General features: G+C 42.3%; 1 protein-coding gene across 1 annotated transcript; it reads right to left on the reverse strand.

The window, feature by feature from the left end:
* Positions 1-554: 554 nt before the first annotated feature.
* Positions 555-27,520, reverse strand: SLC26A3 (solute carrier family 26 member 3). The gene is made up of 20 exons (XM_006120402.4): positions 27,323-27,520; positions 26,449-26,588; positions 26,207-26,317; positions 25,817-25,971; positions 24,002-24,166; positions 22,475-22,627; positions 21,005-21,087; positions 19,258-19,405; positions 19,012-19,125; positions 18,838-18,915; positions 15,852-15,947; positions 14,115-14,221; positions 13,154-13,223; positions 12,972-13,064; positions 9,842-9,937; positions 8,108-8,341; positions 6,118-6,172; positions 4,517-4,659; positions 3,514-3,582; positions 555-693 (listed from the first exon to the last, which is right to left on the reverse strand). Exons 1-20 carry the CDS (start codon positions 27,451-27,453, stop codon positions 670-672), a joined length of 2,265 nt encoding a protein of 754 aa, XP_006120464.3. The 5' UTR covers positions 27,454-27,520; the 3' UTR covers positions 555-669.

The raw sequence follows: 27,520 nt of genomic DNA on the forward strand, positions 1-27,520 counted from the left end.
TTAAATGTTTTCCTTTGTCCTGTTTTTTTGTCTTGTGCCTTTTATATCAGTTTGAGCCAAATTCATGTATCTTCTTTGTGTTTGTAAATTGCTATGTACATTTGCTCCATTATATGATTTTTTTTGTAATAACCATGTGAATAACTACATACATTTGTGGATTTAAAATAATTGGATTGTCCATTTAAAGGTAATTCAGTCTATAAGGGTATCTCATAGGATCCAAAAAGAACTTTAAATATATTTCATGTACAAATTGAAGAAACAATGTGATAGTCAACTATTAAGAATATACTATATACATTACAAGATTTCAAACAGTTATATGAACACAGTATATACTTTTGTTATTGTACTGTTGTCTATACTGTTTGAATACACACACACACACACACACATATATACATTGCTTTAAACTACTTTTTTCCTTTGATGAAAGATAAGTCAAAGTAGAAAATCAGAAAAACAATATAATTTTAACCCATATATATATATACATAAATATGTAGTGTATAAGAAGCCCGTTCCAAAACTTGAAACATACTCCCAGGTAATAAAGTCCCTTATACAATGTATCTGCATATCTACAACTGTCTTCATGTGCTGTACAACTGTGTTCATCTACTGTCGCTGACAATCTGGTTGTTGGATCATGTAATTTGGGGAGAATTAGAATTTTGTTACTGCTGGCATCTGTGGGAAAGAAACAAAGAAATATCACTTCTAGGTGAAGACGTTGTTATATATATACAGCAGGATTTTCCAATCTAACAACAGGCATGCGAAGATGGGGGTTTAACATTTCTAGTCTCAATCATACTAGCCTTAATGGCAATTCTGTGGCCACTATTCTGGGAAGATTTCCCTCTCATTCCCTTATAGACCACCTTCCCTGATACCGACCCTCCAACCACAATTACAATCCTACACCAGGCTGTCAAATCCAGCAGACACATGACATTGGGGTAAGCGAGAATGATACCATGCAGAAGAAGAGGAGCTCACTAACCACATCTTCTCTGGTTGTTTGGAGCTCAGACCAGACAAAAATTAAAGGGCAGGCTGTTTCAAGTTGCACCTGTCTGGATCTGGGCCTGGACATGTAGCTGTCAGCCAAGTTGGAGCAGAAAGTTTGATCTCTATCCCCTCCCAATGTAGGCTCCATCTTCAGGGTTGTAGGACTCTTGAGAGGAGTGTGTGGTGAGGAGGGCATGGGGACAGAGCCAGCACTGATAGGCAGAGCTTATTACTTCAGCTGACCTCCTCCTGTCTTCTCAATGTGGAATTGCATCCACTCATTGCCAGACCAAGGTTACTATGGATCATTTGTTTTGGTTGGGCTATAAACCTCCCACTAGGGCTGTGGTTTGCCAAAAATAAAGTGCCAGCTACAAATCAGTGAAACAGTTAAAACAAACTGAATAGCCCATGGGGATGGAGCCATTGACCCAGATTTTTTTTTTTTTTAATGTCTGGGCAAGGGGGTCTGTATTTAGAAATTATCATCTGTTGGTAGCTCATGGGAAGCAATTTGGTCAGCTCAGTCTGAGGTAGTGCTGAAGAGCCAGCACAGGCACCTTTTGAGATTAGTGAGTCAATTGTGCATTGGCTTGGAGTCTGGGCTAAACTCACAGGCTCTGTCTAAACTGGCAAGTTTTTCTGCAAAATCAGCCGCTTTTCCGAAAAAACTTGCCAGCTGTCTACACTGGCCGCTTGAATTTCCACAAAAGCACTGACTTTCTACTGTAAGAAATCAGTGCTTCTTACAGAAATACAGGCAGTCCCCGGGTTACGTACAAGATAGGGACTATAGGTTTGTTCTTAAGTTGAATCTGTATGTAAGTCGGAACTGGCGTCAGCCGCTGCTGAAACTGATCAGTTTCAACCGCGGCTGAATCTGGATGCCAGTTCTGACTTACATACGGATTCAACTTAAGAAACCCAGGCGTCCCCAAGTCAGCTGCTGCTGAAACTGATCAGTGGCTGATTCCAGGAAGCCTGGGGCAGAGCAACTCTGCCTTGGGCTTCCTGTAGTCAGCCACTGGTCAGTTTCAGCAGCGGCTGACTTGGGGACACCTGGGGCAGAGCAGCTGGGGTGCTGCTGGGTTGCTCCAGTAGCGCTGCTCCTCGGCGCTACTGGAGCAACCCAGCAGCACCCCAGCTGCTCTGCCCCAGGCGTCCTGATTCAGCCGCTGCTGAAACTGACCAGCAGCGGCTGAATCAGGACGCCTGGGGCAGAGCAGCTGGGGTGCTGCCGGGTTGGTCCCGAGCGGCGCTGCGGGACCAACCCGGCAGCCCCCAGCTGCTCTACCCCAAGGGTAGGCAAGAAAAGCCTGGTCTGCTGGGGGGGCAGTAGCAGACCAGGGAGACAGAGAGCAAAGCCGCGGAGCACGCCCGCAGCGGGACAGCCCGGGCGCGCTTGAGCTGTCCCCCTGCTCTGGTGTCCCTGGTCTGCTGGGGGGGTCCAGCGGCTTTGCTGGACCCCCCCCAGCAGACCAGGGAGACCGGGAGAAGCTTTTCTCGCCCCGGAGGACATGGGTGGCGACCCGCCGCCCGTGAGCTCCGGGGTGAGAAAAGCCCCGTTCGTAAGTGCGGATCTGACATAAGTCAGATCTGCGTAAGTCGGGGACTGCCTGTACTATTCTGCTCCCATTCAGGCAAAAGTCTCTTTTGCACAAAGCTTTTGCAAAAAAGGGCCAGTATAGACAGCTTAGATTTGTTTTCCGCAAAAAAGCCCCGAACGCAAAAATGGCGATCGGGGCTTTTTTGCAGAGAAGCGCGTCTGCATTGGCATGAACGCTTTTCCACAAAAAGTGCTTTTGCGGAAAAGCGTCCATGCCAATCTAGATGCGCTTTTCCGAAAATGCTTTTAACAGAAAACTTTTCCGTTAAAAGCATTTCCAGAAAATCATGCCAATCTAGACGCAGCCACAGTCTTAGAGGTGGGCACAAAACATAATGAGTAACTCTGTGGCTGTGTCCAGACTCAGGGGTTTTTTTGGGAAAAGTAGCCTTTTTCCGAAAAAACTTCCCCTGCGTCCAGACTCAAGCCGCGTTCTTTCGAAATTAAATCAAAAGAATGCGGCTTTTCTTTCGATGGCGGTAAACCTCATTTCACGAGGAAGAACGCCTTCTTTCGAAAGTTCCTCTTTCAAAAGAAGGCGTTCTTCAATGTAAATTGGGCTTCTTCGAAAGAGAGCATCCAGACTCACTGGATGCTTTCTTTCGAAAAAGCAAGCCGCTTTTTCGAAAGTTCAACGTGCAGTCTAGATGCTCTCTTTCGAAAGAGGCTCTTTCGAAAGTATCTTTCAAAAGAGCCTCTTTCGAAAGAGGCTTGCAGTCTAGACATAGCCTGTGAGGCCAATGCCTGGGCTTTCTTTGCTTAGTCCCTGGACCTGGTGAAGCAGCACCTTTCAGAAGTGCTTGACTTCAGCCCAAAACGTGTTTAAAAAGTGATCTTCTCTTGCTGCTGATGTGCTGGGGGAGGGAGGTTAGGGAAAAGGGCAGCCTTACCGTGTGTTCCCGGTTGCGTAATTCACCGTTTGTATTGATAATAAAATGATCACCACTTCCCATCTCCGGCTGTGAACAAAGGGCTCAGGATTAGGAAATATCCCCTACGTCCCTCTGTTTTTAGGTAATTTCAAAGGTAATATTGCTTTAAAGACTCAGAAAATGTGACTCTTGTGAATGTGTTCTTCCCTCTCCCCCTGTGCCAGTGGAGGAGACAGAGTCCTGGAGCTGGGATTGGATTGGTAAAAATGCATTCGCTAGGACACTTTTCCTGCCCCACTTTCCAGCCTACAGTGCTGGCACTTTCTGTGCTCCCCCACGCTGTGGAAGCAGGCTTGGGAGGAGGGAGCATTGCTCTCAATGGCTTCATCCCTTACCTGCCTTGCAGCATTCCATGTAGAAATCTGGGCAGAAATGAGGCTTTGTCTATCCACAAAAGTTGCACCAATTTAACTGGATCAGTTTAGGGGTTAAATTGGTACCACTGGTGTGAAAACCCTTCAGTCAGTTTAAGAGTATCCCATATGGATTCAATTTGAGCTGATTCCTTGCTGAATAAAGCTACATTTATATCCACTACTTTTAATTGGAAGCAAGAGGCCACAGATGGGGCATGAACCAATTTAATTACATCAGTTGGTAAATAGATTTAATGAAATCAATGCAGCTCTTGAGTGTAGATAAGGACATCCCAGGGAGGATGTGGGAGGCCCAGAAAATTGCATGCAGTGGAGTTCCCCAGGAGTCACCTGGAGGGGACAGGGCTAGGAGGCCTGTAATGAAGGCAGAGATATGGCCTTTCACTGTGATGGAGCCACAGTAAAGGGAATTCCCAGGTCCTTGGGGAATCAATGTATCTCCCCTCCTTCCTTGTAACTTGGCTTCTTCAGGATTGCCCTGCAGCAGCAGCAATTGTAGGAAAGACTCAGGGGGAAGAAATGATGCTTGAATTTGAGCAATTTAAGGTGTTACTCCAGAGATGAATAAACAGCACCATTGTTACCTTCATGGGTTTGGACTTTGAATCATGTATACTCTTTTCTACCAAAATATGTAAAACTGCATCATGAACTGTGAGGAAAAATATGGAGGGCTTGATCTCCTCATCAAAAAATTCACATCTTTCCATCTTGTCCAGGAAGCCATCTGCCGAAAAACAGAATCAAACCACACACCAGTGACTCAGAAGCCTGCAGTCGTTAAGACAAAACTGACTCCTTGGCATAGCTTTTGAATGAAAACAGAATTTTCTATCAAAATGGGTTAATTTGGCTGCCACAAGGCCTGGTTCTCCAACATCTTGCCCCTTGGGCATTTGCTAGAATCGCCAACCCTCCCAGTTTTGCCAGGAATCTCTTGGAATTAGGCTTAATCTCTTGGAGGCTACTGAAGCCAACCAGGGAAGTTTTTAACTGCTAAAAGTCCAGCAGTGCAGTAGGCCTAAGGCAGCCTGTTTGACTGCCCTGACTCAGTGCCACTCCTGTAAGAAGCTAGTACATCCCTACTGCACCTAGATGGGAGAAGGGTAGGTAAGGGGTCTTTTTATGCTGCCCCCACCCTGACTGCTGATTCTACAGCTCTCATTGGTCAGGAACCACAGCAAATAAGAGCTTCAAGAGCTACAGGGATGTGCTGGCTGCTTCTGGGAGTGACACAGAGCCAGGGCAGACAGGGAGCCTGCTTTAACTCTGCTGTGCTAGGGTTGCACAAGGGGGTGAGGGGTGCTCAAGCCAGACGGTGCTTACTTCAACTCCAACTTCATGCCCCACCCCAGATCTCTATCCCACACTCCAAACCCCTTGGCCTTAGGCCAGGGTCTGCACCCCAATCCAGTGAAAGGGAGGGAAGGGGATGGAGTGAATGGGGCTGTGCCTCAGAGAAAGGGCAGGGAAGGGGATGGGACAGGGCAAGGGTCTTTGTGTGATTACAGTTGGTAACCCAAGCATTCACTGTGCCAAGTGGGCACCAGACAGTACCATTCTGATCTGGTAGCCTTTCACATCCTCCTTTTGTGCACTTTGCACAGAAGTCATGATACAAGATGCATGGGAGAGGACAATTGGCCCTTGTTGTCTTGTCTTCTCATTTAGGCCCATCCTGCGTGCCTTATGCTAACTTGTAAGGGACAAAATTTTTGCAAGTCTGAATATTCATAAGTGGACTGAACCTCACTCTGGTGGGATGAGGAAATTGTGGGGGTGGAGAGGTGGTTCAAGACCTGGAGATGGGAAAAATAGATCCAGGGGTATTTAGGGTGGGTGCAGATATTTTTACACAGCTGGGTCTCATTCCCTTTTATCCACATTTGGTCACATTTACATTTCCTTTTGTCCTCATTTAGCCAGTAAAATCTTTCTCATTTCAAATCTGCTTAGTTTGGTTAGTTTTAATCAATTAAAATCAGTACCGCTGATTCCTGTAAGATTGTTTTAATCTGGGTTTGCTCAGATGCTTTTAAAGATAAATATAAAAAATCGGTTTGTCCTGTCCAATTGTATATAGCAGTCAAGCAAAGCAGTATGTTGCTAGAAGAGGCATAACTGATAGACATTGATTGAACAACTGGTTGCTTAAAAACAAGATTCAGGAAATGGAAGAACTTACCGTGTGCTCCCACAATATACACATCCACATCAATCCGGATAAAGTCTTTTAAAATCTGTTAAACAGAAACCAGGCATTGCTTAGAGACAAAGGCTGTGTCTACACTGGCACCTTTTCCCGGAAATGCTTAAAACGGAACAGTTTTCCGTTATAAGTATTTCCATAAAAAGAGCGTCTACATTGGCAGGATGCTTTTCCGGAAAAGCCCTTTTTCCGGAAAAGCGTCCATGGCCAATGTAGACGCGCTTTTCCGGAAAAAAGCCCCGATCGTCATTTTCGCGATCGGGGCTTTTTTGCAAAAAAGACTACTGGGCTGTCTACACTGGCCCTTTTCCGGAACAGTTTTCCGAAAAAAGGACTTTTGCCCGAGCAGGAGAAGCATAGTTTTTCCGGAAAAGCAGCTGATTTCTTACAGTAGATCGTCAGTGCTTTTCCGGAAATTCAAGGGGCCAGTGTAGACAGCTCGCAGCTTATTCCGGAAAAGTGGCTGCTTTTCCAGAATAAGTGGCCCAGTGTAGACACAGCCTTAACTGTTTTGCCATGAACTCAACAGCAATGGCAGTAATTTTCTATAGCAGGTATACTGTACAGCTGTAAGATAGCATATGTATTTTGAGCACAAATTAATGGATTTAGGTGGCCAATAGAGTTAGTGATAAAATTTCCATTAATTTTAATGGGCACAGGTTTTTTAGATTGATACTGGACTTTGAAGCTAACCTTTTTTTTGTAAGATAAATTAAAAAAGAAAAAGATCAGTTTTAGATAATATTGATAAATGCTGAAAATTAAAATCTTTAATGTCCCAGAGTGGAAAAGCCTCATTGCTCCTATTTTATAGTGGAAAAAACTGAGATTACAAAAATTTAAGGACAGAATTTTCAAACATAAAGCTCACAACAGTGCTGTAAGTCTTTCTGAAGTTAGTGGAAGCTGTGGATCTCAGTTCATATGAAAATAAGGCTACTATACATAGGCACCTAATGAACTTAGGTAGGTGTTTATATTTGAAAATTTTGGTCAAAGTGACTTGTCCAAGGTGATTGTGGAAGTTGACAGAAACAGGAACAGAACTGAGGGGTTCTGGTTCCCAGGCCTATATTTAAAACCCCAGATCATGATTCAGACCTTAATTCTGTAAAACTTCCAGACCCGTTATTAGTCTAACACAGGCATGTATAGCAATTGATATCAGTGACTGGAAAATTTAGATAAATTAAAAAAAAAAATAGATTTCATCAAAGTTTTCCAACAAAAATTTTAACTTTTTGTCAAACAACTGAACACTGAAACGTTTTTAATGAAAACTCAACATGTTCCATGGAACCCAGACACTTTTTGTAAAAAAAAAAAAAAAAAAAAATCACACAATTGAAAGCCCAACTTTCTGAGGAAAAGTGGTTTTGATGGAAAATTTTCTACTAGCTCCAGCCACTGGCTATGTCTACATTGGCATGATCTTGCACAAATAATCTTTAATGCAAGAGTTCTTGCATAAAGTATTTGTGCAAGAGAGTGTCTACACTGGCATGTGCCTTTGCGCAAATGATGTGCTTTTGCACAAGAGCATTCGTCCCAGTGTAGACACTCTCTTGCGCAAGAAAGCTCCGATGGCCATTTTAATCATTGGGCTTTCTTGCGCAAGAAAATCATGTTGCCTGTCTACACTGGCCTCTTGCACAAGAACAGATGCACAAAAGGGCTTATTCCTGAGCGGGAGCATCATAGTTCTTGCTCAAGAAGCACTGATTTCACACATTAGAAGGTCAGTGTTCTTGCGCAAGAACTCCCCGCCAGTGTAGACAGGCAGCATGTTTTTGCGCAAAAGCGGCTGCTTTGATGCAAGATCGTGCCAATGTAGACACAGCTACTGAGTATAGAGTCTATTACTGATCTCCTATATACATACAGGCATACCTTTAAGAAACATAGTATTTATATTTTTTCTACTTGTAAGCCTTGGCTAATTGTTTCATGAAAGGAAATTTACCTCTCTGAGGACTCTCAGGGCAGAAACATCAAAAAATGATACTGCTGAGAAATCCAGAATGAGGCTGTGGATGTCAATTCTAGGCACAGTGATGTTGGCAGGAAGGTCTGCACTCCAGTCAATTTGAAATGGCAAGTCTGCCATGTTAGTGGGCTGATCCAGCTCCTCTATTTTATTGTTGTCCAGTTCTTCATCAGAATCCTTCAGACCAGTAACAGTGCAAATAAAGGATTTCTGTATCAAAGAGAAGAAATGGTCATCAAAGTAAATCTTGCAGTTTCCAGGGCTGTCCAGAAATATGAGTAAACATTGATGTAGACGTGTGTGTTACACTGAGGCACTGGAGAGCGGAAGCACTGACTGAATGCAGCATGACTTGCCACTTGTGCTTTTGATTAGAAGGAAATCTCCCCCTCCTCCAGTTTTGTCCCAATTAATCATGGATTTAGTGCATACTCCATAGCCTATTGGATGTTAAGACTCCTCTGACTTCAGTGGGCTTTGGATCAGGCCCATAGAAATTGTGAAAGATTTTTCCTCAGAGCAAACCAAGTACAGCTGTGAGCCAACATTAGCCATAGCTCAAAACTTTTTCCTCTTTGGGACCTAGTTCTACAGCCAGAAGGCAAACAAAGCTCCCTCCAAAGACAAGAAAAATTTGCCTAAGACTGTGGACCAGGGCGTATATATTAATCTTATTTTTGAAGCTTATATTTAGTTTAATGCAGCAAGGTCCTAGCCCAGGCCACTTGCCTTAGGACCCCCTTTTCAGCCACAAATCACCAGGAGACCCTCTCTTGTGCAACCACCCGTGTCTTTTATTGGTTGTGCCAACTTCCCACCACCTTCTATTTACAGAGCTTGGTTTTCCCCAGCAGCTAACTTAGCTACCATCTCCTTCTGGCTCAGTGCCCCTGCCCGCCCCTTTTTTTAAAGGCATTACACAGAGCAGCACACACATCCAGCTACTCTCTATCTTCTGAGCCACTCCTGCCACTCTGGCTACCTTATATAGCTCTCTGGCTAATGAGGCCCACATCTGCTTCCATTAGTCCTTTAGGCCTGGGATTGCTCAGCTGGCTGTAATTGGCCATTTCAGCCAGGCTGTAATGGCAGAGAGCTGGCTCAGCCAGCAGACTGTCACATTAACAAGTGGTAATATGTGGAATTACTTATCCAGCCTGGCATTGTATTGACATGGGGGAGACTTTCAAAGAAACTGGGCAGTTAGGTACCCACACACAGATCCTCAGAGCTAGGTAGGTGTCTAACTCTGCCCTCTGAGGATCTGGGCTTCAGCTCCCACTGAAAATCCATGAAAACAGGGTGCCTAAGTCTCCCCTGTGCCTTTGAACAGCTTTCCCCCAGTTCAGTCGTTCTCAGACTTCGCTGAACCATGGCCCCCTTCTGACAAAAAAAATTACTAAATGAGCCTAAGAGGGGCCCCAAAGCCCAAGCTCCACTGCCCTTGGCAGGGATGGGGGGCCCAAAGATAAAGCCGAAGGGCTTCTACCCTGAGCAGGGGGCATGTTACCTTAGCCCTGGTGGGGCTCAGGCTCTAGCTTCAGCTTCAGCCCAGCTTCAGCTCCAGCCCCCAGCAAATCTAACACCAGCCTTGGAAACCCTGTTCAAATGGTGTTGTGAGCCACTTTGGAATCCTGATCCACAGCCTGAGAACCTCTGTCCTAATTTATCCCAGAGGCTAGATAAAAAGCCACATAATACAACACTTACACCTGTCATTTGCAGCTCTCCTCTCTTCAGCATCTTTCTGATTTTCCTCAGAGCTTTATTGCGCTTGCGCAGTACCCGCAATGGATTAAAACCAACCTGCAAAATAACATCTTGATTAACCTTGCAGTATCCTTGGATCTGAGAGAGAACTTGGTATTTATTGTTCTACAAAGCGATTAGTACTAGTAAATTCTTGGAAAGTGATCACGTTACAAAAAAACCCAAAACATACTTAGATTAATTCGCTATTGTGGATTAAAGTTAACCACAGAACTTGCCGGAGAAAGCTATTTTATTGCATTTATGCAAGTGGTATGAATTCTTTGGGGAGTCTCTGAACCAGATTCTCATTTCACACTGAGGTGAAGCTGAAGTTATTCTGGACAAAGTGGTTCACATGTTTACAATGGATTAGCATGGTACAACTGAGATTAGAGTTTGGCCTACTCTCTATTTTATTTTATGACCATTATCTCTCTTACCTCACTGCTGTGAGTAATGCAAGTGTATTCAATGGATCTCCTGGTATAAATAAAGGGCCTGATGCAAAGCCCCCTGAACTCAACAGCAAGGTTCAAAAGGCTTCGGCTCATGTTTACTTGGTGTTTGTCTCAGCAGAGGGGTCTGTACTTGACCTCCCGAAATCCCTTCTTCAGGGTGAATAGGCCTTGGACTTCAGTATTGCCAGTACTCTCATAGGAATAGGATTATGTCTTCGATAATGGAGACTGTCCCTGGAGTTATTCGAGAAATTATTCTTTCTGCAAGGCTAAATTGTCTACTCAGTTTTTGATTATTTAATTTAGGACTGAACAACTTATTAATAATAATAAATAAATTACCCTCGCTTCGTGTAATCTATTATATATTTGAGAGTTTGTCTCTGTCCATCTGTCTGTCTGTTCAGGAACTCCTCCGAAATGGCAAGAGCTAGGACCACCAAATTCAATATACAGCATCCTCTTATCATAACTTAAAAGCAAGGTAAGGGTTTGGTGGTGCCAGGACAATGGGTTGTGCCTGGCATCGGATTGCTTCTCATAATACCATACAGAAAAGAGACAGAATCAGCAAGCAGGTGAAGTCTGGGACTGTCCCATCCTGGAACCTCCTATCACCAGGTGCTGGCTGACCCCCTCCCAGTCTCATTCATACAGGAACATTTCTGGCTGTTCCTCTTTGTTAGAGAGCGAGGGGAAAGTGCACAGTTTGTTGCTGCACTCCTCACTCTGGCTGGGGAGCATGGGTGTTTGGTAAAGGGAGAGCTGAGGGAGGCAAGCCTCCAGCCCCACCCCAGCCCATCCCTTCTGCCAATGCCCTGCCCCCCATGTGCACCCCTACCACCACAGAGAGGGGAGGAGGGCAGGTGCCAATGTGTTGTGCACAAAAAATTCTTCCCCCACCCATCTCCTCTGGAGAGCCATGCAGCAACACTTGCACAGTAGGCAGCTGCTCCAGCAGGTGGCACCGGATGAGATGGCGTGGTGAGAGGGTCGCTGGGGCAGAGGCTGGGGCCTGCAGTGGCCATGTGGTGGGGGAGGAGGCCTGCTCTAGTGGCCGGGGTTGCCATATGGCAGGGGAGCCAGGAACGGGACCTGCCACATGGCCGGGAATGGGACATGTCACATGGCCAGGGGGAGAGGTGGGGCCTGTTCTGGCGGTTTGGGCCAGGAATGGGACCTGCTGCATAGTGGGGCGGGGTCTGCTCTGGCAGCTGGGAAGGTGTGTGTGTTAATAAATTGGGTGCCACAGTGGCACACATCCAAACCAGTGCACATGACCTCAATATTGGTGCCAAAGCGAAAACTCACTCCACTCATAGTTGGGAAATCTTAGAGGGAAGACTGGCGGGTGCAAGTGTGCTTCAGCCTTCCCAGCCCTGGAGCACAGGGAGTACGGAGGGTGTGTGGCCCCAGCCTTCCCCCGCCCGGAAACGTGGGGAGGGCAGGTAGCATGCAGCTCCAGCCTCCCCAGCCAGAGCATGAGGAGGGCAAGTGCTCAGGGGGCAGCAACACTCTGCCCCCAGTATTCCTGCAGCAGGCATCGTGAGGGCCCAGTATTGGCGGGGCGAGGCTGGTGATTTCGGAAGGCAGAGCCTTCTCCCACCTAGCATACCAGCTTCCCATGCTGGGGAGCACAGAGGGCACACGAACCTGGACCTGCCCAATCAGGGGACGTGAACCCTCGCCTGACTGTGCCCGTTGGAGATACAGCAGCCACGAAGAGGTGCTTCTCATCTGACCCCAAGCTGCTGAGGTCACAGAGGCCCGGGTTAGTCCTCTTCCTTCCAGGGTAGCCTGCATTCTGAACCATTCATCCCCCACCCCACCCCAGAGCAATGATTTAAATGAAGCATGTCACTTTTCATTTTATTTTCCAAAACCCAAAATGTAATTGAGTTAAGGGCCCAAGCAATGCTGGGTAAATCTTCTAGTATTTCTATATGTGTAGAAGGAAGAGACTGAGTGGTGGGAGTCAGAGGTATAAAGAAACTGGGTTCCTTTTGAGCGCTAGACAGTAATGCTGAATGATGAAAGGGGAGAGGTGCAATGTTTTTAAACAGTATGGCAGCCACCAAACATCTATTTAGTAAGATGTAGGCCATCATCCCCTTATCACTTTGCTCACGTGCTTTCACTTGTCCCCTTTTTCTGCCTGTCTATTTGGGGGAACACTATGACTTTCTCTATATCTGGGGAGAGCCTAGACATTTTTGGTCCTTTTGCAATGTAAACAGTAAAAATAACAGTCTCCCTCTTGTGTGTCCCGTGTGTTTGTGATCATTTTCAGACGAACTTTTAAGAAAATACATAATTACAATAGAAGTTCAGCAAGCAAGCAATATTTGAAGTGAACACCGAAGACCCCCTAGGATGCCAACCAGAGTTTGGGATGGAAATGAACCTAAACATTTTTGTCTTTAGAAGTCACTAATGATAACAATGGTAATTGTGGTTGTGTGTTTCTATTCTTTCGGGGCTCAGTTCTAGGGTAACTAAATCACAAACATGCTGTATATGCAAGTTAATATTTATTATTATTAAGTTGTATTTAACTTTAATTTATTATGTAATTCATTCATTTGGACTCAAAGTAACTCATGTAATGTGATTGCTAAGAAAAAACTTACAGCAGCGATAAGTTTGTCCTTAAAGAAGTCAATGTTAGCGAAGAAGAGTGGGGCTGGGCATCTGAAAATCTTCACTCCCTCTGGCTCATATATCTATACAACAAAGTAAGAGTGTTACTTTCAGGTATCTATTGCACAGAAATGCATGCAACAGATGATGTAAATAATATACAGGCTCTTACATCTGCATAATCCTTTCTGTTTTTGTAGATGTTGCTTCTTCCAACATTAGCCAAAACAGTGCACTTTGGACTGCAAATAAATACAAACCAAGTTATTTATACACTATGCTGGGACATAATGGAATGAACAATTGCCGTTGTCTTAATAGTCTTATCTTTCTCTTTTAAAGCTGTACTGCATTAATGGCTGATAAAAGGATCTCAGCTTTAATGAGAATTGTACTGGTCATGGAATCAGTCTAAGAGTCTTTCAAAGTGGAGAAGAATATCCATGCTGACAGAGTGCTGTAGCTTATCATGGGCCAGACCATGATCCCTGTACTCTTACTGGCAAGAGTGATAGATATGAACAGAGCTGATGAGAGACTTTGCTGGGCCCTGGAAGGACCTGGCTCTGGGCCTCCAGGAAGTGGCAGGGCTTTGGGTGGAAGGGGCAGGGCTAGAACTAGCCTCCTCCAGCCAGCCCTTGGGTGCCGCTAGGGCTGCAGGTGCATGTTTCAGGGGGCTCTAGCAGTGATTTAAAGGCCCTGGGTCTCTGGCTGCTGCTGAGATAGTAGTAGTGTTAGCTGGAAGCCCTGGGACCTTTAAATTGCTGGGCCCTGAGGCAACTGTTCCTCTTACCCACCCTTGCGCCTGTTGGCAGTCATTCACTTGAGTAATAATCAGAATAATACTTGATAATGAACATACCGAGCTCTGCTATAGCTATCTAGACAGTCACACTGAATTGTGATTCACATGCCTTTCCTCGTGATCAGAGAACAGAATACAACATTCCCATTGCTTTATCTTGACTTATAATACTTAGTACTGTATTCAGAATTATCTCCTAGAATTGATTCTGAGAACAGAGTTACAGGCCAGATTGAGACCTCGAAAATTTGTCCTTCTATGTTTTCAATGTGTTTATTTTCAACATGCAGTCTTGATAGGGTTTATATTACATTCAACATTTACTTACAACTGTGTGCGGAACACTAAGGTGAGGAGTTCAAATCCTACTGAGGCTGCTAGTCCAAGAGCAAGCCCCAGTATTACAGTAGATAGGAAAGTCACAACCCATATCATCTGTAAAAATATATATACAATTTCAGATATTATAGGAAGCAAGAGCCTAAACCCATAGGCTACGTCTACATTGGCAAGATTTTGTGCAAATATTTTTAATGCAAGAGTTTTTGCGTTAAATTATTTGCGCAAGAGAGCATCTACACTGGCATGTGCTTTTTCGCAAGAGATGTGCTTTTGCACAAAAGCATCCATGCCAGTGTAGATGCTGTCTTGCGCAAGAAAGCTCCGATGGCCATTTTAGCCATCGGGCTTTCTTGCGCAAGAAATTCATGTTGCCTGTCTATACTGGCCTCTTGCGCAAGAACAGTTGCGCAAGAGGGCTTATTCCTGAGCAGGAGCTTCATAGTTCTTGTGCAAGAAGCACTGATTTCACACATTAGAACGTCAGTGTTCTTGCACAAGAACTCCCCACCAGTGTAGACAGGCAGCATGTTTTTGCGCAAAAGTGGTCGCTTTTGCGCAAAATCATGCCAATGTAGTCACAGCCATATAGGGAAACAGGAGCTCCTGAGTGCTAAACTGGGCTCTTATCTGACCAATGCCTATGCTCCTGGGTAAAAATTATTCTTGGCTTACAGAGTTTAGAGAGCGAGATTTACCAATCTCATGAGAGTGCTGGAAGGATAGTTTAGTTAATTTTGGAAAGTCTTTTTGAAGCTGAATGCTGTACAATAGTTGTAACATGCTGATATACTAAAAAGCGTGACTTCATACAAAACTGGTGGAATGCTCTTAAAAAATCTGGCAAAAGGACACAGTTGAATGTAAATCCTGATACTGGGAAATGTAATATTTGTGAATATATCACATGTCCAGACAGAAAGGTTTAGCTACTATAAATGAATTTAATTGAAAACAGGAAATTTTTAAATAATAGTTATGATAACACTTGGAATTTTTTATCACTGGCCTCAAAATGTTTCATCGTGAGGGGTAAAGAGCCATACCCTCACTTTCAAGCCGGAAAAAGCTGAGGCCCATTGCTGTTAAGTAACACAAAAAGAAAGTAGCATTGTTGGCTCTGAACCTAGGTCAGAGGTATACCTTGTCAGCAAGCAATGATGCCTTTCAGTCATCATCTATACCTTTATTATTAGCAGTAATTACTAAGCTACCCCATAAGCTATCTTCTCCACTTGCTTTACATAGCTCTCATTGGCAGTCATGGGAGTAAATGCTTGAATTGAAGTGAAAATAGGTCCATAAATGTGTTGCCAACAGGCCCAATATTTACCAATTTTTCTGTCACTTCTTTCTACAATTGACCTTAAATAGTAGGATTTTTTTAAAATGAAGAAGACTGAAGAAATGGGTGAATATGAAAATTAAAAAGCTTCAGAGGGGGAGCTGAGTTAGTCTGTAACAAGAAAAACTTAAAAAACAACGCATAGTCTAGTATAGTCTTTAAAGTGCTACATGAAAATTAAAGAGAGAACTGAGCTAAAAGAGATGAGAATGAGTGGGAAAAAAACATCTGGAGAAAGAAGTTTTGTATAAAAGAAAAATGCAGGTCAGAGATATGTTCAATACCATAAATCAAGGCAAACTTTTAAAAATAAATGTTTTTGCAAAATAAATGCCTGTGCAATCAGATTTTATTCTGAAGTGTAAATTGGCTGTTACTTACACAGTCATATTTGTCCTTTTTCCACAAAATACCTATTTCTTTGAACTGCATAAGCATCCCCTTTAAATTGCCAAGTGCCAGAGCCGCAAGGACTGACTGTTAAACACAAAACAGAGCAAATGCCAAATGTTATAATCACAAGACTCTAGTAATAGACACAGAGCATGGATCTGAGGACAATGGGTCCTTCCTGCTACACTGATGTCATGGGCCACTATGTGCCATTAAGAGACAGGAATGTATTAGGTGGGATGCAGATGTCTTCTGCACTTCCCTTTAAGACAGTGTTGCATGTACTTCTATTTGGGGCTGGTCTGCTGCACTGGTCAGTGCAGAAAGTGTGGCCACAACACTGATGGGGCCAGTCTGTGAGGAAGGCAGTTTTGGTGGGTCATTGGTGGCACTGATCACCCACAGCACAACTCTCCATACCTGGCCAGTGCAGAGGGCCTTGGGTGGGAGACAGAGAGTGAGCTGACCCTGCACTCACCCAGCAGTGGTGTTGTCTGTCACTTGGGGATGGACCTGGATGCTGCTGGGAGTATTGTGACCTGGCTCATATGATTGTAGTGCCATTCTGGCCTGCCATGATGGACAGCCAGAGCTGGGCCAAGCTGGGCTGATGGTACACAGGGCCATGACTCCATATCACCCCATGTGCTATGTCACAACACATGGAGCAGGGAGCCTGGCCCACCTCTGTGGGACAGGAGCCACAGCTGCCAGAGGAATGTGGTGTAGCCCCATGTGAAAATTTGTGCTGTAAATGTCTTTCATGAGTTGCACAGCATCCTTGAAAAGGTGTCACATATACACATGAAGGCTACTGGGGAAGGGACAGGGAGTAGTTGCCCCCCCATCAGCTCTCCCTTTCACTGTCACCTCTTCCTCCTTCTCTCCCACCCCTCCCAAATTTCCTTTAGGGCACTAGCAAGGCACAGAAGGCTTAGAAAAGACCAAGGGCTGCATTTGAGCATGGCCCCTTAGCTAGAGAAGCAAGGCACCTGATTAGTGAGAATCTGGTTCTATCTATTTAGAAGTTTATTTGTTCATTTCTGTCAGGTTTGGGTGGCCATGCCGAAGTAACATGTCAGACTGTACTAACTTCTCTGCAGGTTCCCTAATAAGGAGCTGCAGAGGAAGGAAAGGACAGCTGCGTGTCCCAAATGTCCCATCCCTTATGAAAGGCGTCTTATAGAATTTAACATGAACTGGATTATGTGGGAGCTTCTGCAAAATTACTCTAAAACTCTATAGCATTGTCTAGAGAATGAGATCCATGCTATGGATTTTTGACCCTCCTATGCATTTCTTTTATCGTGGACATAATTTGCCATGCAACAGTATTTGAAGGAACACCTCTAGAAGTGTTAATGTTTTCTATTAAACTCTATTGACTATTGACCACTTCTTCCACGCACATAGGGAAACTGATTCTCCCCATCCATCTATGCAGGAAGGGACAAACTCACGCATGTTGAGTTGAGGAAAACAATCAGAGCCTGACACAGTCCTGTTCTGCCCTCTCTGAAGTTAATAGCAAAACTCTTAGGGTATATTATACAGCAGCATTATTTCGGAATAACTGACATTATTCTGAAATAACATAGTGTGCGTCTACACTACACATTTTTATTCTGAAATAATATTGAGCTGGAGGACTTCTTACTCTGACTCCTGGTTACCCTCATTTCACGACGAGTAACGGAAGTCGAAGGAAGAGTGTTCTTCTTTCAATTTCTTGCTGTGTAGATAATGCAGGACTATGTAGCACTTTAAAGACTAACAAGATGGCTTATTAGATGATGAACTTTCGTGGACCAGACCCACTTCCTCAGATCAAATAGTGGAAGAAAATAGTCACAACCATATATACCAAAGGATACAATTAAAAAAAATGAACACATATGAAAAGGACAAATCACATTTCAGAACAGAAAGGGGATGCGGGGGGCGGGGGGGGAGAGAAGGTAAGTGTCTGTGAGTTAATGATATTAGAGGTGGGGAAAGGTAGATGTCTGTGAGCTAATGGTATTAGAGGTGATAATTGGGGAAGCTATCTTTGTAATGGGTAAGGTAGTTGGGGTCTTTGTTCAATCCCCCCCGGAGAGTGTCGAATTTTAGCATGAATGACAGTCAGAGGATTCCCTTTCAAGTGAAGATGTAAAAGGTCTTTATAGCAGAATGCAGGTAGTTAAGTCGTTGAGACAGTGTCCTTTCTGGTTGAAATGGCAAGAAATTGTTTTTTCTTTGTGAAAAAACAATTTCTTGCCATTTCAACCAGAAAGGACACTGTCTCAACGACTTAACTACCTGCATTCTGCTACTAAGACCTTTTACATCTGCACTTGAAAGGGAATCCTCTGACTGTCATTCATGCTAAATTTCGACACTCTCCGGGGGGGATTGAACAAAGACCCCAACTACCTTACCCATTACAAAGATAGCTTCCCCAATTATCACCTCTAATACCATTAGCTCACAGACATCTACCTTTCCCCACCTCTAATATCATTAGCTCACAGACACTTACCTTCTTCCCCTCCCCCCCGCCCGCATCCCCTTTCTGTTCTGAAATGTGATTTGTCCTTTTCATATGTGTTCATTTTTTTAAATTGTATCCTTTGGTATATATGGTTGTGACTATTTTCTTCCACTATTTGATCTGAGGAAGTGGGTCTGGCCCACGAAAGCTCATCATCTAATAAACCATCTTGTTAGTCTTTAAAGTGCTACATAGTCCTGCATTTTGCTTCAGCTACACCAGACTAACACGGCTACATTTCTATTACTATTCTTCTGTGTAGATATTACCAAAAGCCAAATTAAGCTATTTCGACTTCAGCTACACAGTTGAAGTAGCTGAAGTTGCAAAGCTTAATTCGACTTTAGCCCTGCTGTGTAGACGTACTCTTATGGACTCTAGCTGGAGCAACATCAGGCCCTTGATGAGCAGGAGTAAATACCATGCAAAAATGGAGAATACCTTCTGTAAGGGTTCCAGGAGAAATCCAATGGCCAGAATGACAATCAGGACAATAAGAGCAGAGAGTAGACCAGCAATCTGTGGACGAAAAGGATTTCACTGTAAGTCTGCATTCTAGAGCATTCTGTGCAGCCTGTAGCATTCAGCTCTATCAACGTCCTGTATTTTCAATACCTGTGTTTTGCCTCCTGTGCTGACTTGTACACCTGATCTTGACAGTGATGTACTTGCAGCAAATCCTCTGAACGCTCCACCAAATATATTACTCAGTCCAAAGGCAATTAATTCCTAGCAGAATAATGAACATGAAGTTTTAAAAAATAAATAGTTCTGGAAAAATAGTTCATAAGGCAGGGCATTCCTAAAGTTATGTTCATTTTCAATTTATTAGTTATATTAATTTAAATGTATCTTGTTTACCTGGTTGCCATTTATGGGATAATCATATTTGATGGAATATACTTTAGCAACTGAATAAGCTACTGCAAATCCAACAATTGCTATGGAAAAAGCATCACCCAGACAGCTCTGGAAAACCTCCATATCAAGTTCGACAGGAGCCTCAAATCTGTAAGAGAATCCAAAAGAGAGAACTATCTCTTAATGGGGCACTTAAGAAAAGAGTCTGGCAAGCAAAACATTCGGCGAGCTGGGTGACCATCCATCTTTCGTGATACTTGACCTGTACACTGCTCTGCAGAGGTGGGACCAAAACATAATCTTGAATCTAAACTCTTAGCTACGTCTATACTACAGGGTTTTGCCAGCAGAGAGTATGCTAATGAAGTGCTCATTAGCATTTGTTGTGATGTCATTAGCATAGTCTCTGCCCGAGGCTTTTTGCGCAAGAGGTTTTTGCGCAAAAACAGGCAATGTAGATGGATCTGTTTTGCGCAAAAACTCCCTTGCACAAGATTTGTATACCTCCTTTTTGAGGTATAAGGATCTTGTGCAAAAGGGCAGGCAGTAACACTTCTATCATCAGCAAAGGTTGCAGCACTAAATTGTCATGTCATTTTTCTTTCTCACATCAGTGTGCTTATATTCTACATATACGTATTTATGCCCTGCTCATCATAGCGGATGTAGAGATGTTATAATAATCCAAACACACTGGGTCATAATTATTTAATGAATGCTGTATGTGACCTGGTCAGTGGCATGACGTTATTATGTATTGAGTTCAAAGACTTCTTTACATGAGTGTATTGTTCTAGTTTAATAAAGGATGGTGGGAGAAACAAGAAGGAAAGCAACATAATAATTACGGATAGGCAACCTCCCAACAAACACATGAGGCAATTACAGGACAATGGTCTATTTCTAGGCTGTTTTGCCATGTTGAAAACCCATAGATCAAAAACAAGCTCTTTCTGGAGAGAATGAGGGAGATCAGTTGTCAGGAACTGTTGAAGAGGACAGACTATTATAGAAAGAGGCGCTGAGAAGGGAGTGTAAAGAAGCAGGGCCTTGCTCCAGATCCAGGTAGTGCTGAGCCCTGGAGGGAGAAGCAGGCCTCTGGATAGACTAGTTTATTGCTTTTAAAAACAGTGTTTTCTGACATATTTTTGTTCTCAGTAAACAATGCTTTGCTTTAAACAGACTATTTGGCTAATGAACAATGCTCCCTCTAATCTTTTCCATCCGCATGCAGAATAATTTTATGTGTACCGAAGCATGAGCATGTGCACCACCAATAGAAACAAAAAACCTAGCTGTGGTTGCACTGCTAATCAGCTGGGCAGCATTTGAATTTCTCTTGAGTGGCTTTACAAGTGCCTACCTGACAGGGAGCACTGCTACTGGGTTCTGCTTTTATTGTTGCTGGAAGGAGCAGAACCACAGGCACAGAGGATGGGTCAGGCTTGAGATAATCATGGTTTCTTTTTCATACAAGGTACAGAATGAATTAATTCTCAATTTCTTGGAAGCAAAAATGCTTTTCATTACTTTGGAGATGTGCTATAATGAATTGCTCTTATCTATTGAACATTAGTCTGTAGAAAGCTGTGATATTGTTTAATGCAGAAAGTTTACTTAAGTGTTTGGAAGAAGTACATTTTATTAATGCAGGGTATTTAATGAGAGATAGATTAATTCTGTGCCTAAGAACTTGTTTAGAAAACATAATGTGCACTATAGGAAAGTTTCAGAATTATACACTTACCCTTTTTTTAGTTCTCCAATGACAGCAACATGAAACCTCTCTTTGAAATTAAAGCCATAGGATATACCTGTTGCTATGACTGTCTGCAAGGTAGCAAAATTATCTACATTAGGAATTTCTAGGTAAGATAATTAAAAAGTCACTATTTCATACAGGTTGAACCTTTCTAGTCTGGCACCTTTGGGACCTGACCAGTACCGAACCAGAGAATTTGCCAAACCATGTGAAGTCAATATTATCTAGCAGCATTATCAACACTTCCACTGTTTACTGGACTCTCAGAAGATATTTAGGGGTAAATTAGAGCTAAATAACAGCACAGAACACTGAAAGCCAGGTCTGGTGGCCGTAAACAACTGGCCATAATCAGACTGCACGAAACTTGGCCAGACCCATATAAGTGGACATTCAGCTAACTAAAATCATGCTAGACCACGGATGTTGCCGAACCAGAGAAAGCCAGACTAGAGAGGTTCAATCTGTACCTCTCTTTTGCATCTTACTAGCAAACATTACCTCTTTGCGGTGCTTTCTAATCCCCTTACTAAGTGACAGATTAGGCCTCCAAAACCAAATATTTTTCTGCTAGTCAGAGATAAGTCTTAGAAGTTACAGGTGTACCTGTGTTCTAAATCACCCTGAGACTCCAGCAAATATTTGCATTAGTAGTGGAATACATCTCTACAAAATGGATATTTTCTGCTATTCTAAAGTAAAATAAGTACCACAATACTCTATAGTAAAATAGCAGTGTTTCTTGACCCTTTCTGGTTGGTGACGCCTTATCCAATGTTTTGCAACCTCATTACATTTAATATGAAAGCAAAAGCAAACACTCTATCCATGATACGGGCGGTATGTTTTATTTCTGTATGTGTTTTAAGCAGCCGGCAGAGAATAATGGATCTGGAAGTGTAGAGGAGTGGGGGGAATGAGGCAGTGGGACTAGTGTCATGGACATGGACATGAAAGGGGGAGAGCTACTGCAACTAATAGCTCAAGAGGTTATAAATAGTTGGATCTCACACACACACTGAAAGTTTTGGCCAATCCAAAGTTAGTCTGGAAATGTTATTCATTGATTTTTCTCTGGATTGTAACAATGTTTTCAATGCCTCAGACCCTGCACCAGTCACACCCCCCAGTTGAGAAATGCTGCTCTGCAGGGGGGTTCCAGCAGAATGCTGCAGGGCTTGGTTATAAGGGAAGTGTCTGATTTTACAGATGAATCAGACATGAAACATTTCATGAACAATACTTTTCTCTCTAGAGATATATTAATTACAAAACAGTGAACGAAATATAAAGCAGATAATGATATCTCTGTCAGGACACAAGGAGCCCACAATGGACAGAAAGAAGGCGATAGTTGAGAGGAAGACTACCATAGACAGAAACAGGTTGAAAACCTGATTTGAGTGGCACTATTGTCACTATACACTTGAAATAAGGAAGAGAAATAACCCTTACCACAAAGAGTTCAATCGGGATGGGCACTGGTAGTTTATCTTTGTATCGCTCATTAATTTCTTTCACCACAAACACAATGACCAAGATAATGAGTGCTGTGACAAGATCCGCAATGTTTGTGTCCGTGATCTGCCTACCAATCTTTTCCAGACTCTACAGAATTAAAAAGAAAGAGAATGCTTTTGAAATAGGCTGTCTTTGCTTGATGCAGTGGGCATCAGTCTTTCCAAAAAAGAAAACATTTTTATTTAATTATTATTTTGGTCAGGATTTTGTTAGTGTGGAATGATTTGGACTGAGACTCCTGGCGAGTAAAGACCTATATTTATCCACAGATAGACAACAGCAATGCTAGCTTCTGCATAATGGCCCTTAAACTGACTTCCTGGTCTCATCTCTAGGAGTGAGATGAGTGAATACTACTTAGCCTATCTGTTGAGATTGCTACCAGTGTTTGTGAGGAACTACAAGTCACATACTTGCCAGCCAGGATCTGCACTGAGAACAATAAACAGCTTATCATTTCTAGGACACCAGAAATCCATCAATTGGCCACGAAGTGACAATGATAACATAAGATGAAAAGCTGTTTCACAAATAAATCAGACATTTTGGGGAAAGAAATAACTGAACACATAAAATAATCTTCAGCATGTCAGTTTCTCTTTCTTTCTTTCTTTCTTTCTTTCTTTCTTTCTTTCTTTCTTTCTTTCTTTCTTTCTTTCTTTCTTTCTTTCTTTCTTTCTTTCTTTCTTTCTTTCTTTCTTTCTTTCTATCAAGTCTCTGAGAGCTATACACAAATGAAAGACATCTACAATATTTTATTCATTTAGATTCCAGTTCAGTAAGGACTGTTAGGACATGTTTACATAAGGAAACTATTTCAAAATAAGTAAATTCAACTTAGTAACTCCAGATTTTACAAGATTGAAATAATGAGTCCCTGCTAGGGGGAAGCCTCGAAATTAGTCTGAGGCATGCTCCGTCAATGAGGACACGCTATTTTGACTTAGAGCCCCAGGAAGCACTGGGGAATAATTAGTTCAAATTACTCTGGGGAGTAGTTATTTCAAAATAGCAGGTCCAGAGCACCCACACTAATGCTATTTTGAAATAACTATTTCAAAATTAGCGTTATTCCCCAAGAAAAGCAGGAGTACAGATTTCAAAATAAGTGGCCCTTTATTTCGAAATAATGGTCTTGGTAGTGTGGATGCTCCACTTATAAATTTGATCTAAGGGGGGTTATTTAGCAATAATGCCCTAGTGTAGACCTGAGCTTAGATACAAGTAAATGCCAAGACAATGCTGAATGTGCTCTTAAGGACATGTTAACATATAAGGCCATATAATTAGCTTATTTTGTGTACCCAACAATTTATCTAAATAACATTCTGTGATAACACATCTTTTTGAAAATTGCTTCTTTTCTTTTTTAGTCTGAAAATTCTGTTAGTTTAACTACTTAGTGCTATAGAGTGTGGTATACTCTACTTGTTATGATGTTAGCAACTGAAGAATACTTACACAGAAAATTGATAATGGTTCTTTACATCCCTGAACTGGTAGCTGGAATATGAATTTCAACTGAGACACCACAACATGGATAGCTGCAGCAGTAGTGAAACCACTGATTAATGACTGAGATAAATAAATAATTATGAATCCAATCTGTAGTACTCCCAAAAGCAACTGTAACACAAAACAACCAATCTTTTGTTACATGTAATTGGAAGAGAAGTACAATATTGCTGACACAAATATTCAAAATCCTAGGATTGGTTTGTACATCATGAGATTTTAAAAAAAAATCTTTTGTTTTAAAAACAATGAGCAGTCCTGTGGCAGCTTAGAAACTAACAAACATCTAAGACCGTGAGCTTTGGTGGGTAAAACCTATTTCATCAGATGAGCTGGAGTGGAAATAACAGAATTCGAGGTATATATAACAGCAAAAGCAATTACCTGTCAATTGTAGGACCCATGTTAATTAAGCTAATTAAGTAGGCTACATGAGTTTCATTCATACCTTTTGGTGTGAAATGCAAATGTCAAAGGCAGGAGAAATGGGCTTTGTAGTGCTTTAACCAGTTAATATCTTTATTCAAGCCCAGGTTGACAGTGTCAAACTTCTGAATGAATTCTAGTTCAGCAGTATCTCTCTATAATTGGGTGGTAAAAATCCTTTATAGAAGAATGGCTACTTTAAAATCCATGGATGAATGTCCAGGTAGGTTAATTGTGATTTGTGTCCATTTATCCTTTGTTACAAAGACTGTCTGGTTTGGCCAATATACATGTCAGAGGGGAATTGCTGGAGTATTATGTTCAATTTGGGGCCCCCACTACAGGAAGGATGTGGACGCTTTGGAGAAAGTCCAACAGAGGGCAACAAAAATGATTAGGGGGTTGGGGCTCGTGATTTATTAGGAGATGATGAGGGAATTGGGCTTATTTAGTGTACAGAAGAGAAGAATGAGAATGGAAATGATAACAGCATTCAACTACCAGAAGGGGGTACCAAAGAGGATGGAGCAAGGCTGTTCTCAAGTGGCGCCAGGTGGCAGAACAAGAAGTAATGATCTCTAGTTGCAGTAGCAGAGATTTAGATTGGCTATTAGAAAAAATTATTTCACTAGGAGGGTGGTGAAGCACTGGAACGGGTTACCTGGGGAGGCGGTGGAATCTCCATCCATAGAGGCTGTTAAGGCCCAGCTTGACAAAGCCCTGGCGGGAATGATTTAGTTGGGGTTGGTCCTGCTTTGAGCAAAGGGTTGGACTCGATGATTTTCTGAGATCTCTTCTTACCCAAATCGTTTATGATTCTATGAATCTAAATCTCCTTCCTGTTAAGATTTTTTTGTGTATCCATATTTCTTACACATTATAAATGTCCCATCCCTCTTCTGTTCTGAAATTTGATTTGTCCTTTTCATATGTGTTCATTTTTTTAATTGTATCCTTTGGTATATATGGTTGTGACAATTTTCTTCCACTATTTGATCTGAGGAAGTGGGTCTGGTCCACGAAAGCCCATCACCTAATAAATCATCTTGTTAGTCTTTAAAGTGCTACATAGTTCTGTTTTTTGTTTCAGCTACACCAGACTAACACGGCTACATTTCTATCACTCTTCTCAATAACCAGTGTATCAATATCTGTAGGAGCTTTCAAACAGCTTACCCACAAGGGTCCTGGTCAATGGGACAGAGTCACCTAGTTTGGAGGATGATGGTGGTGATGGTTTGATTTAATGTCCCTTGGGGCTGGCAGCGCAAAGGATAGATAGATAGATAGATAGATAGATAGATAGATAGATAGATATCATTAGGAGGGACTAACCTGAAAAATTCCAGCAACGAGTGTTACAGTTGCTGCCACATTTACCCTCTTGTTATCTAGTGCTGTTTCATTTCCTGAAGTGCTGTTTAAATTATTCTCACTGGTTAACTTCATAACTACTTCTCCCACCATTATACTCAGAACAGGGAATGGACCTAATGGACACAAAGTAATGCATGAAAACACGAGAGGCAAAATATAAGTTTCCATCGACCACAATTTTATTTCACATTTGAAAAAAGTTACAAGGTTTTCTTAAATGGAACCATATGCAATGAATTATATTTTTGGATTGTTATTTATTTATGTATTTATTTTCAGCATGGAATTAATAAAATGTAAGCCATGAAAGAGAGCAGAGCAAATAGTGTGCAATATGACTTAACTTACCAACAGAGATGTGTCTGGAAGTGCCAAAGAAAAAATAGACTATAACTGGGTAAAAGGCTGCATAGAGTCCATACCCCGGGGGAACATACACTAGTAAAGCAAATGCTAGACCTGTAATGATAGCAAACACAGGCAATGTTAAGCACATTTTATAGAAGAAAGTCTACAGGATCTCTTAACGTGGACTAACATGGTACTTGGATCCTAACAAAAACAAAGCAAAAACATTTCTCAAAGATTACCTTGCAGGACAGCCACGAGCCCTGTGCTGATCCCAGAGACTAAGTCACTCAGGAGCCATTCCTTAAAGGGATATGTCCGCAACCAAGAAGTTATAGGTAACAAACTGGTGACAATATTCTTGGCCTTTTGTGGGGAACATCTGAAAATATGTGACAAGCCACAGATCAGTCAGCTAATAACTTATCTCAACTTGAGTTAGTCAATGGTGAAATCTAATCTCGATATCTCAAACTAAAGATAAGAATTTAGATTTCGGTCTGGCGAGGAACAACCTTCCTGGGCTATAGCCCCACTGCTTCAGGAACATTTTTAGGCAAAAGTGTGTTTTCAATTTATTTTGAAGCATTTGATGTTAAGTTTGAACAATGGGGTTTCATTTATTTTTCTGTTATCACTCAGACATGTAGTCATGGAATCTTCCTCATTTGCTCATTTATTGTGAAGTCAGCCATTGTAGGCCCCTCCTTTCACTTTCATCCATTATACTTGTTCTTGGAGATGACACTGAAGGACATATTCAATTTTTGTGGAAACATACATTTGACTGGGAGGACACATTCATCCCTGGTGGGACTTCATCAACAAGAGTTATACTAGGGATCATCTGAGTTGAATGGGCAGAGTTACTTCAGTGATTAACTGAACTGAATGTAGTTAAGGGATAAATTTATCCCTGAGTATAGAGAGTTAATGTTTATGTTCTCCTGAATGGGAGAGATGGATGTTGAAGAAAACAATTACAAAAGCTCAGTGATAGTCTTTACCAGACTAGTTGGAAGGAAGATTGTAAGGATATAATTCAGAATATCTAGAGTTAGGGAGCAGCTCAGGAGATCTATTTCTAACATCAATATGTACAAAAATGTTTCTTACCTAAAATATTCCTTGAGATGATCCAAAAAGGTTTTATGGTATCGATGCACTTTTTTATGTTGGTCACCAAATGAGTTCTCTGAGTATACCGGTCTGGCCACAACATACTGGTTGCCTACAGGTTCGACCATTTTTCCTGAAATGTTGAGTCAGGGTGGAAGAGTCTTATGTATATATCTTTGACACTAGTCACTTAAA

This window comes from Pelodiscus sinensis, chromosome 1 (assembly GCF_052426305.1).
Source record: "Pelodiscus sinensis isolate ZL-2025 chromosome 1, ASM5242630v1, whole genome shotgun sequence".
In the NCBI taxonomy this organism is placed as follows: domain Eukaryota; kingdom Metazoa; phylum Chordata; order Testudines; family Trionychidae; genus Pelodiscus; species Pelodiscus sinensis.

Bases quoted from the DNA above. Each gene is read 5' to 3' on its own strand.
- SLC26A3 (XM_006120402.4), bottom strand. From the start codon at position 27,453: ATGGTCGAACCTGTAGGCAACCAGTATGTTGTGGCCAGACCGGTATAC. The intron at 24,167-25,816 runs GTTAGTCCCTCC...TTTGTGTTACAG, and splicing joins TCGTTGCTGGAATTTTTCAG to TTGCTTTTGGGAGTACTACA. The intron at 15,948-18,837 runs GTATTCTCCATT...TGTGTTTAACAG, and splicing joins TCCTGGAACCCTTACAGAAG to TCAGTCCTTGCGGCTCTGGC.